General features: G+C 37.1%; 1 protein-coding gene and 1 pseudogene across 11 annotated transcripts in view; both read right to left on the reverse strand.

Moving 5' to 3' along the window:
- Positions 1 to 12,026, reverse strand: part of Huwe1 (HECT, UBA and WWE domain containing 1, E3 ubiquitin protein ligase) — a 170,138-nt gene that overhangs the window by 102,852 nt on the left and 55,260 nt on the right. For all 11 annotated transcript variants that reach the window (XM_023708167.1, XM_023708162.1, XM_023708166.1 and 8 more), the window contains one exon: positions 774 to 836. In XM_023708167.1, the coding sequence (XP_023563935.1) occupies positions 774 to 836 (63 nt within the window). The remainder of the gene's footprint in view (positions 1 to 773; positions 837 to 12,026) is intronic.
- LOC111814504 lies at positions 4,320 to 6,277 on the reverse strand (annotated as a pseudogene).

Below are 12,026 nucleotides of genomic sequence, written 5' to 3' on the forward strand. Positions count from 1 at the left end.
TAGACAAGCCCTATCACAACTGAGCTACATTTCCAGCCTAGGATGCATGATTTCTTAACATAGTCTATGACTCAAAACAGGTAAGAGACATCAGGCAAATCTCATTTAGTCTAAAATTAAGAGTTCTGCCAAGGAGTAAAGTATAATATTGACATGTATAAGGAGGTTCAGAACCTACTGAACTTATGTTTTCAGAATTCCAAATTGAGTACTTTTAAATTAACATTAACGTACCACAAACAAAAACACCAAAAAAAAGTATACTAGCTAAGATAGAAAAGGAACCTGCTCTAATTTATAATTTCTGAGATCAGAAATGAGTGATTTTTATGGGAGAAAAGATGTGGTAAGATAAGTTTACTTAATTCTATCACCCCTTTGTGCTAAACATGACAAACTGGTGACAGAATTGTCAAACAACCAGTTGGGTCCTGTAGCTCCACAGCAATACAGCATATAGGAGAGTATGACCTGAATTCATGACTTGACCATAGGTGAAATATAAGGGGTAAATGTGAAAAAAAAAGCATAATAGTTTTAGCAATAACTCACTACTCAAGACCTGGATATGAACATATATTGTTGTCTCTGAGAATCTGTATCATCGGCACATTGACAGCTCATGTACTGACAAACTGCTTCCTAAGGTCTGCTGCTCGATCTGTTTCCTGAAAAGTTATGTGAAATAACAACTTTATGTACTATATATGCATTACAAAGTAAGACTTAATACTGCTCAGGCAAAGACAGCCATATCCCAAGGAGTTACTTACTATCATATGCAAGTCTCTGCAACATTCTGCAAGTCCAAATCCATTCTCCTTTCCACCCCAGCTCTTGAAAAAGGAAAGGACAGTGTTAAGGTAGTGCTTAAGGTCTTGTGCGCAGGTGTACACAAGTATTTAACAGTATATAGCGACTCAGGATATAATGTTAAGACATCCAGCCCAGTCGTAGTGGCACATGCCTTTAAATCCAAGCATTATGGGAGGATTGCCAAGTTTGATTCTTAGCTGGGGAACTAAGTGAGATCCTGTCTGAAACTTTGAATGAATGATGGAGTAGGGATATAGATGAGTGTGAAGGCAAGATGGTATGTCTAACATTAATTTTCTTCAAAAAGAACAATCTGAATTTCCTACAGATGTTCCCATCTGTATTAATGCTTACTGATAGGTCAGTCATAGCTGACACTATGCCTGCTCACATTTCTCATTAGGGTGAAATTACACAGATTTTAGTTTCTCTTTTTATGATGTGAGCCAAGTTATAAGGCAGAAGGTTCTGTTTCCTACAACTCTTACTTTGCTTATACAGGAATATATTTTTTAAAAAACCTCACAACTCTCTGAAGTAATGTGTAAAAATGGCTCAATTAATAGGCTTGTAATTCTAAACTGCCACCCATATAATCTTGGTATACCAGTCAGGCAACAGCCTTTGAAATATGAACCATTTTGTTTTCTCCAGCGGAACTGGGAATTGAACTCAGACCCTGCACTTATTCTACTGAGCCATCTCTCCAGCCCCTGAAAGATGAACCATTTTAGCATTACTATATTTTTACATTTAAATAAGTGCTGGGTTCCCTAGTTCTTAACTATGTCAATGAATCATTACTTGCACTTTTCCTTTAATTCTGTAAGTTACTCATGCCTGCCATGGTTTAAGTTCAAATGCCAATTAAATCCAAGTCTTCATCCTGTGAATGCATTGTGGACCCATTCACCTTGGATGTGGGCTATGCGGCAAGTCCTGACATGGCACTGTCTCTACCTCTAAACGTTCCCTTGTAAAATGTAGGTATCTTCTCATTACCCCAATGAAGTCTTTAAAATAGACAAACAGTGTAAGTCACTGAAACTACCATTCAAAAGTTTTCCAATATAGAACGCTACTGCTAAAACTGAAAACAAAACACACAAATAGACCATTGAGAAACAAACTTTATTAAGTTAGTAACAGCCTATCACAACTCAAGTATCATATATAAAGGGTAAAATAATTTATTAATTCTCCAAAGGATGGCACACAACTAGTACATCCTCCAAGTACAATAGTCATATTTTGTCATACATAATGGATACCTTAAGGCATGACAGCTTACTTCCATACTGCAAACCCTGGTGAGAAAGGCTGTCTAGAGACAGGTGTGGTCCTCACTGCCAGCTAGTTAACAAGACTACTTGGAGTGATGTTAGAGAAAATGGTGTAACAAGGAATTTAAAATCTATCCCTTCGCAACAGCAGTGAATATACTAGCAAAAACTACCAGAATCAACTTTATAAGGAATCCAAAAACTTTTTGAGTTTTCAGCAACCAAAAAAATGTTTGAGGAAAATAGAATGAATCTCAACTGAAAGTTCTGTGATATTTACCTTACCTAACCCAATTCCATATTGCCCACTGAGGTTGACAGTGGCAAAAGCAATCCACATTCCTGCATGAACAGAATGAACCTTACTCTGAATAATTTAGACTATTTGCTTTAAAAAGACTGGTGGCCTCCTAAAGGACCAGGTCAATGAGACTGCCACTATTTTATTTAATTTGGAATTTTCTTGGGTGTGTGTGTGCAGGTACTTATGGAAAACATTTAAAGGCAAATGTACTTGTTTCCATGCTAAGGCAAGTTCTAGGAGACAGTTCCATCAAATAATAGAGATGCTAGAAACAGTGGGAATGCTAGAACATGTAATGTTTTGAGAAACAGAAGCTTAAAAAAATTCGATGTAAGGGCCAGCCAAATAACTCAGCAGATTAAAGCACCTACAAGCAGGCACAAGGGCCAGGGGTTCAATCCCTAAGCCTGCTGTGCCAGCCAGGCCCAGGGGTGCACTGAGAAGGCAACTGAGACTGAGCATGGTGGTGTGTGCCTGTAATCCCAGCTCTTGGGAGGCCACAAACAGGCAGACCACTACGAGTCTGATTTAATAGTGAGACCCTGTAGATCCTTCCCTAAATAAAATTCCATATAGTCCTGGAAACATAAAAGATCACATACATGCCCAAGGCTAGCATGTTCTTAGAAAAGATTAAAAAGATCATCCCAGGTTCCTAACTCTAACCTTGAGGCTTTTGCAGAGAAGGAAGTGAAGGCTAAGGCAGAAATAAACGTTCCTGGCTCAAAGCATGCTGAACATATTCACCAAGCTCATTTGCAAAGATTGGTAGGCTTTTATTTTTAAAGAAATAATTGACCACTAAGCTACTATAACAGAGTTGAGGTGCCATAATTCACTAAATTCACATACGGTCCTTGATGGTTCAAATGATATTTTTTTACTATATGTTTATTGGAAGAAACATTTAAGATGAAGAGCATCTGACCTTACAATTTTTTGCATGATAGGTTAATGCAGAGATAACTCCCAATAAGTGAAGGAACATTTGTGGTTCACAATTCCAAAAAACAGCAGTAACAAATCATGGACAGAGGTCAGAATTCAGATTTCCAAATGAGCCTCACTTTAACATCCAACTAAAGCATGCCTAGTTTTCAACAACAAAAAAATTTCAAGGCATGCAAAGAACAAAAAAAAAGAGAAAGAAACCAATAAAAACTGTTGAAAAGAGGAAATCCAGAAAAAAAATCATATACAAAAATTAAAAGAAACAGTAAAAACTTATAAAATAGGAAGCAAAAGAAATTTTGGAATTGAAATATTCAATAACAGAATGGAAAAATTCAGAGTTCAATAGCAGATATAAACAGGCATAAGATAACTAATGAATGTAAAAACAGGCCAAGTGAGATTAGTCTAAAGTTGTAAAAAAAAATGATGAGTCTAAGAGATCAGGGAGATGTCATCAAGCATATCAATATATCTATAATGAGAGTTCCAAGAGATCGAGCAGAGAAAATAAAGGGGCATGAAAATTATTTACAGAAATGATAGTGGAGAACAATCTAGTTTCACAAAAACATATGAATCCACAAGTCCAACAAACTCAATAAACACCAAGAAGACAAAACCTAGAGAGCCATACAAAGATAGATGAAAATCAAACTCACAGATTGAAGTGAGAATCCTAAAACCAGGAAGGGGAAAGTAACATACTCAAATAGAAAAGATTCATAATAAAATCAAATGCCATTTGTATTTCTGAGAAGTGTTTATTTAGTTGCCCATTTTTGGGTCTATTAATTAGGAGGTGTTATGGTTTATACTTGAAATGTTTTTCAAAGCCCATGCACACCCAGGTGTGGCTTTTAGGAGTGATTGGATGTTGGGTGATGGCTGTAGCAGTCCACTGACTGGATAAGCATGGTTCTAGGTATGGCTACATGCATTTTCAAAAGACAGAAGACCCATCCTCAGTCTCCAGCTGCACCTTTCTTGGCATCAAAGGAGTTGTCTGCCACTTGGGAGTCCACCTCAATTTCCTTTTCCCTGACTCTCTGAAATGGGGAAGATGCTCTTTTTTCTCCTTTCTTCTTTTTGGGAAATGTGTTGGGATTGGGAGTATGGAGCTTAACCTTCTTGGCTAGAGAAATCCTTGCTTCATTTTGCTCGCATTTGCTGGAACCCTGCTTAGAGGCAGCAACCGCAGCCACTTTCTTCTGTCCCTTCCCTTCTTCCTCTGTGTCCTTGCTAGCCTTCCCATTTTGTGCAGTTGGTGCTGAGGTGCCATTGGTCTTTGGAGCATGGGGCCATGGCGAGGACATAACCTTGGGCTTCCCCCCTCCTCTTCCTCTTCACTAGAATTGCCAGAGGAACAACTGCTGCTACTCCCAGCTTTGGCCTTCTTTGCAGAGGCTGCCTTTGATGGGACAAACTGCCCCTCCTGCCACCTTTGCAGGTTTCTTTTAAGCCTGGGACTTGAAGGTCTTCTCCTCCTTGCTGCTGGAGCTATCAGAGTCAGAGCTGTCACTCCCACCAGCCTGAGCAGCCTATCTGGCAGGTAGACTGCTGCTGCATTGGCAGGCCCCTTCGCCTTTGGGGTGGCCGCAGCCTTCTCTGGCTTCTCCTCACTGGAACTGCTTTCCTCCTCGCTCAAGCTGCTGTCAGCCTTTCTAATCAGAGGCTTCTGGCTGCTGCCTGCAAGCTGCTTGGGAGTGGCAGCTACTGGCTTAGCTGTAGGTCACTTTGGAGTGGCACCTGGCTTACTTAGGGAATTCTTGGAGCTATGGGCTGGCTTGGACGGAGCTTCATCCTCAGAGGTGTCAGAGTCTGAGCTGTCTGAAGAGCTCGCTTCTGCCTCCTTTGCTGGGGCTGATTTGGTGGCTACCTTGGAGATGACTGTTTTAGCTCGGTTTTTTTCTCTCTTCCTGAGTACGCAAATCAGGTTCATTGCTGCTGTCTTCATTGCTTCCCTTGGGATGCTGCTTCTCCACAGCTTTCTTAGAAGACAAGGCTCCCAGTGGCTTCTTCAGTGGGGAAGCAGAGGGTGGGGGCACATAACTGTAGGGACCTGGCTTTTTCTTCACGGGCCTTTTCTATTCCTCTTCTTCCTCACTGGACGATTCTTCATTACTGGAACTCTTCTGGGTGGCAATAACAGGTGCTTTTACAGGGACTCTGGTCACAGCTGTGACACATAACAATTATCTTTTAGCTAGAATGGAATAAAAAGGGAAAGGAAGGCTTGCTGTTGCTACCTTCTGCCTGCCACACCATGCCATTAATTCTCTGCTTATCCTTTGCTATGTTGCCCTTCCTTAGAGCACATTGACTATGGAATGAAACATGAACCAAAAAAATCTCTCCTCCTTTAACTGGTCCTTGGTGTTTTGTCCTGTGAATAGAAAGTAACCAAGGGGCTGGTGAGATGGCTCAGTGGTCTAAAGCACCTACTTGGAACAAGCTTAGCAAAGCACAGGGACCGTGGTTCAATCCCCCAGCACCACATGCCAGCCAGGGCTGCCCCCTGGTGGGCTGAGCTGGCCACACACACACACACACACACACACACACAAAAAATTAAAAAAAAAAAAAAGAAAAAGAAAGTAACCAAGACGGTTCTCTTTTTTGTTCAGAGGAATAGCTTGCAATTTTTTCCCATTCTCTAGTGTTTTATCATGCTATTGATTTTTTATAAAAATCTGAGGGGCCAAAGAGATGGCTCAGTGGAATAAGTGCTTCCCTGGCAAGCGCAAGGGCCTGAGTTCAATCCCTGGTTCCGGAAAAAAAAAAAGATATAATCCCACTTACTGATGCTATTTCTTGTGCAACTGGGGTTCTCTTTAGAAATCCTTTCCTGTGCCTATGTCTCTGAACCATTTCACTTATTTTATCTTTGAGTAGATTAAATGAAAGCAGCCTACATACCCATCAACAGATGAATGGAAAGAGAAAACATGGTATTAACACATAATGGAGAACTACTCTAACATAAAGGTAAATATGAGTCATTATTAGGAAAATAGATGTACCTTAAAATCTTGTTAAATAAATCAGACATACAATGTTACTATGTTCCTACTGCATTGAACCACCAGTGATACATACCTGACTGTTCCACACAACAGCTTGTACCACCTGATAGGATAGTCACTTACATAATGCCAGTGGAAATTTAACACATTTAAATCAGAAGAGTCTGGCAGTGAGACATGAATTATGGCCTCCTTCTAAATGTGTTAAATATCACATGGTATGAGAAACCCAAAATACAAATAAAGGGTAAGACAAAAAATAAAAGGAAAAAAGAGATAAATCCTTTGCAAAAATGGAAGACCAAGAAATAAGAGGAAAAGATATTATACATGTACCAACTCCCTACCATGAATATAATCATTATGTACAACAAAAATGCAATAATAAAAAGTTTAGAAAAAAAGATTAATAGCTCATTTAAAAAAAAAAAAACTAGAAACTGTGAAGGCCAGAATACATGATAACATATTCAAGTGCTAAAAACAGAATTGTCAATCAAAATTCTGTATCTTGCATGTACAATTCTTTAAAATGAAGGACAAATTAAGAAATTCCCAGATAAACAAAGGCTGAGAGGGCAATACAAGTAAACTTGCCTCTAGTGAGTGCTAAAAATAGTCATTAAGAATAAAACGAAAGGGCCCTAGATAGCATCTATCCAAAGAAATGAAGTCCCACCAAGGTAATTATGTAAGAGAATATAAAAATCTGTATTAATGCACTTTTAGTAGCTGTACTATAGAACTTTTTTTGTTTTGAGGTACTGGGTTAGTTTTGCTAACCTGCTCAATCGCCTGGGATGTACTTCAGTTTACAATCTTTCTGCTCTTGCCTTACACGGTTGAAAGGTATATGCAAACATGCCTAACTTAAAGGTATAACTTGTGCTGACTAAAGCAACATAAAAAAGTAGGAGGGAAACAGCTATACAGGAATAAAATTTCTATTAAAATCTAGTTACAATTCCCAGAGCAAATACTAATAAATAAAGCAAAAGAAAAAGGATTTTAATGCTCAATCAACTAGACCTAACAGACATCAACAGACTAATCCACACAACAGCAAAATATGTATCTTTTCAAGACAGAACACTTTCCAAGATAGATTGTTATGACAAAAAATAAACCTCAATGAACTTAAAAGAATGAAATCACAATGTATCTTCTCCAGTGACAAAAGAAAAAAATTGGAAATCTGTAACACAGAGGAAATCTAGAAAACTCACAAATACATGCTAAGTAAATGACCAAGAGGTCAAAGATGATATCACAAGGGAAAACAAAAATTACTTGAAAAATAAAAATATAATACCTCATACATTAACATATACATTAATCAACACGGAAATATCTCAAATCAGCAATCATCCATGTTAACTAGAAACACAGCCAACATAACCTAAAGCAAATGGAAAAAATATAATTGTAGCAAAGATAAAATAGAAAAAACTCAATCTAAAAACTGGTTCATTGAAATGATCTAAGAAAAGACAGGTAGGTGTTGATGGCTTACACTTGTAATCTCAATGCAGGAGAACTGCTGCAAGTTGGTGAGTTACATAGCAAGACGCTGTCTGAAAAAGAAAAGAAAAAAGAAAAAGAAAAAGAAAAACCCCACAAACCTTTAGCAAAACTGACCAAGGAACCAGTGAACAGGGAATAATTTCAAATATGCCTATATTGCTTGCTTGTTTGCTCATTCATTCACTCACTCACTCATTCATGTATTTAATATACGGTCTAAAGGGTCTCACTACACAGATCGGACTCGTAGTGATCTTCCCGTTTTCAACCTCCCAAGTGCTAGGATTACAGGTGCGCATCACCATGCCCAGTCTCAGTGGCTGTCTTGGAGGACCCCAGGGGCAGGGCCAGCACTGCACATGGAGGACCAAACCCTGGACACTGTACCTGCCTAAGCAGGCACTTCACTCTGCTGAGCTATCTGCCAGCCCATCTTTTATCTTTTTAAAGAAAATTTTAAAAAACAGGTAACACTTTAGAAACAATACATATTTTCAAAAAAATAGGATAGGTATTCAACAGTTGTACATTGTTGGTTTCAATGTAGATGCTCAGATTATAGATATAAGCATGTAAAATTGGTCAAAATAAAAATTTTAAGCATTATCTGCTCCCTTAAAAAAAACACTGATAGACAGCGGACTAAAGTGCCTGCTTAGGCAGAGTAAAGGGGTCGGGGTTCGATCCCTGGCATTCTGTACTAGCCTGCCCCCGGGGTGCACTGTGATGGCGATTGAGACTGGGTATGATGGCATGCTCCTGTAATCCCAGCACTTGCGAGGCTGAAAACAGGAGAATCACTACGAGTCTGATCTACGTAGTGAGACCCAGCACTAAAAATATATAAAACAGGGCCAGGGAGATGGCTCAGTGGAATAAGTGCTTCCCTGGCAAGTGCAGGGGCCTGAGTTCAATCCCCGGTTCTGCCAAAAAAAAAAACCAAAGAGTAAAAATATATAATATGATTGGCATTAACCCTGAGCTTTATTCATAACTTCATTTAATTGAATCCTACAAACTATGAGGTAGATACTATAATTACAATTTTCAGATAGAGAAACTGACAATAATTCGATTTGCTGACAGAAGACTAATTTCTAAACCCATCTTAATTACATAGAAGCGAGTGCATGTATTTCTTGCACATGGTAGAAATGACAAAAAGGACAAGTTTCTGGAAAAATGAACAGACAACGAAGATTTCTGTGAAGAACACTGTTAAGAGAACTGGAGTTATACATCAAAAAGGAAGAAAGGGTAGTGTTGGGGAACCTTTGAGAAATCCAGTGCTTAAACTACAACTCCAAATCCAACACAGCAATTAAACCTGAATACGGAAATTTTAGACAAAACCAATTATTTGATCTTTTGTTGCTGAGCAATGTGGTTTCTGTATGGACAGAGAGGGCTCTGTGCCCAATGCAGAACGTGTGCCATAGGTTCATCATCACTGACATAGTGGAAAGCAGCCCACATTAACAAGTTATATTTTTAAAGAGATTTTATACATTTCAGAGATAGTTTTTACATTTCAACAAGGCATATTAGTAATGACAGCTAATATCACTAACCAACTAAGACTTATCTCTATAATGTCATAACAAAGCACCAAGCATATAAGTATGTATTATACCAAAGGTAGCAATACACCATGCCTGTGAAGATCAAATTTTCTAGGATTAGAAATGAACTTTCAATTCAGAACAAAAAAGGATTCTAAAATACAAAAAAGAAAAAAAAACAGCCATCATTTTAAAACAATCCTTCATAGTGGCAAAATGATCAAGGGAGAAAAACTGTAATTACCTTTCCCAAGGAGCAAAACAAAACCAGCTCATACTGTACTTTTTTTTTGAACCGGGGAGTGAACTCAGGTCCCTGAACTTGCCAGGGAAGCACTTATTCCACTGAGGCATCTCCTCAGCCCCTCATACTGTACTATGCACACATAATTTACCACATTTGAAAATACATTCAGCATCTTAACCTTTCCATTCTAAATTGTCAGAAAGGTGACAAGATGTAAATTCTGGTAAATGATGTGACTTACAAAAAGGACAAAATTAACTATAAAGCACTTGCCTACCATTGTTAAATATAAAATCTGTTGTGAAATATAAAAAAAATCACATACAGTGCAGCCTGTAGAAAAGATACAGTCCATGCCCAAAGAATCAAATTCCAAATCAAGGTCTAATCAAATTTTCATTGTGAGCACATGGAAGCAAATCCCTTAACCTTTTTAAACCTCATATTACTCATCAAGCAAAATAGAAATTAGTATTAAAAGGAATGTACTTGTTAGGTATGAAATCAGGCGAAGACTAATTAAAATATGGTACAAACAATGAGGTATAGTTACTATAAACACATCTGCAATGACCATTTCCAATACATATTTAATTATAAAAATATGTAATGCATTGTAGTACATAGTATTTAGAGGTTCAAGAAAGAAACCTATCTTTTTTCAAATTGAATTTTCTTCTGCACAGTGTATACTTTTGATTTTGGACTTTAAAAAATTCATCAATACGGATCTTCAACTATCGTTTTTTGCTTAAAGATCTCTACTTTTCCCACAACTGAGTCAGTGAGATGACTGTCAGTAAAGCATGGTCTTATTTCATTATGCATTTTCCAATTATCTCTAGTACTGTTTCATGCTTACCAGCCAATTTTAAAGACACATCATATACTTCTATGTAAACTGCCTATTCACATGCTTTTACACATTCTTCTACTGTCTCTTCTATTTTTATTGATTTGCAGATGGTATTTCGAAGTTGTAAACATTATTACTTGGTTGTGCAACTAATCACACATAAACTTTCAAGTTTTCCAATCCGTACTTTTAAAATGGCATTTATATTTCAATTTCCTTAGAAGAGGCTTCCTTATCCAAAATTTTTAAAGTCACCCAAACAGTACTTTACCTTCCAATGTTTCTAAGATTTATGTTAATGGTATAGAGTCTAAACACATTTTTCCCTCAAAAGCCTATTTCCCTATTATTTTTGGTCATACGCACCATTGGATTTACTATTTAATTCAAGAAATATCTATTACCATGCAAACTACAAAATTTTAAAAATCAATTAGGCTTTTTTTGTTTGTTTGTTCTTCTGAGACAGGGTCTTGGTATGTTGCTCAAGCTGGCAGAGAACTCACTATGTAGTCTAGGTTAGCCTACAATTTGCAGAAATCTTTCTGCCTCAGCTTCTTAGGGTTCTGGGATTACAGATGTGTGCCACCATGCCTGGCTAAATCACTAAGGCTTTATATTTTGATATGAGAAAAAATAACTCTGATCTTTATTAGTGTTTTATTATTTTTATGTATTTGTTTTCTGGTTAAATTCCACATAACCTGAGCAATGACATTCTTAATCTGAGCAACTGCATTCTCCATGCTGTGTGAATATCAGATTGACTAATATATTCTTTTGCTCCCATCAGTAATCATACATATGGGTAGCAAGTCAGGTATTTATGTCCTCAAACTCTTTTGTTTATATAATTTTAAATACTACATATAACAATAATTTAAACAGGAAAAGGAATTTTTCATAAAAAGTAAGCTAAATATTTTAGTCTATTGAAAAATAATAGACAAAAATAAAAATGTCAATTTGATACCGTATTCATGTATCTTTAGAAATGTGTTTACATTTTTACCTCACTTTGAAGAAATTACAAGTTGTAAGTGTAGTGTGTATAAGATACTAAGTTTTTGACTCTAGAAAAGAAAGGTAAGGGAACATTTATGTTTTCATTTTTAAAATGTGGCACACAATGAACACTTCATGCTTTTGCTGCTCTAATAAAATTTTTCAAATAACCTACCATCAAGTTGATCTTAATTTCAAAGGCTTTTACTATACTATCTTCTCATGCAAAAATTATTTACATTATGTGAATTTCTAAATCTATAGGTAAAAGTATAGATTTCTAACAGAAATTTCTAAAACCTTCCTTTTACTTATTTATGTACTCATCTGTGCAATTACTGCTCATTTATCATGAGCAACAACAATTATGTTTATTTCTGGTGTCTATTCTCTGTATTTTCTTGAAACAATAGGTTATTTAATGTTCATGCATTAAGTTTCAGAAATGGTAC

Source organism: Octodon degus, unplaced genomic scaffold, assembly GCF_000260255.1.
Source record: "Octodon degus isolate 3935 unplaced genomic scaffold, OctDeg1.0 scaffold00335, whole genome shotgun sequence".
NCBI lineage: Eukaryota > Metazoa > Chordata > Mammalia > Rodentia > Octodontidae > Octodon > Octodon degus.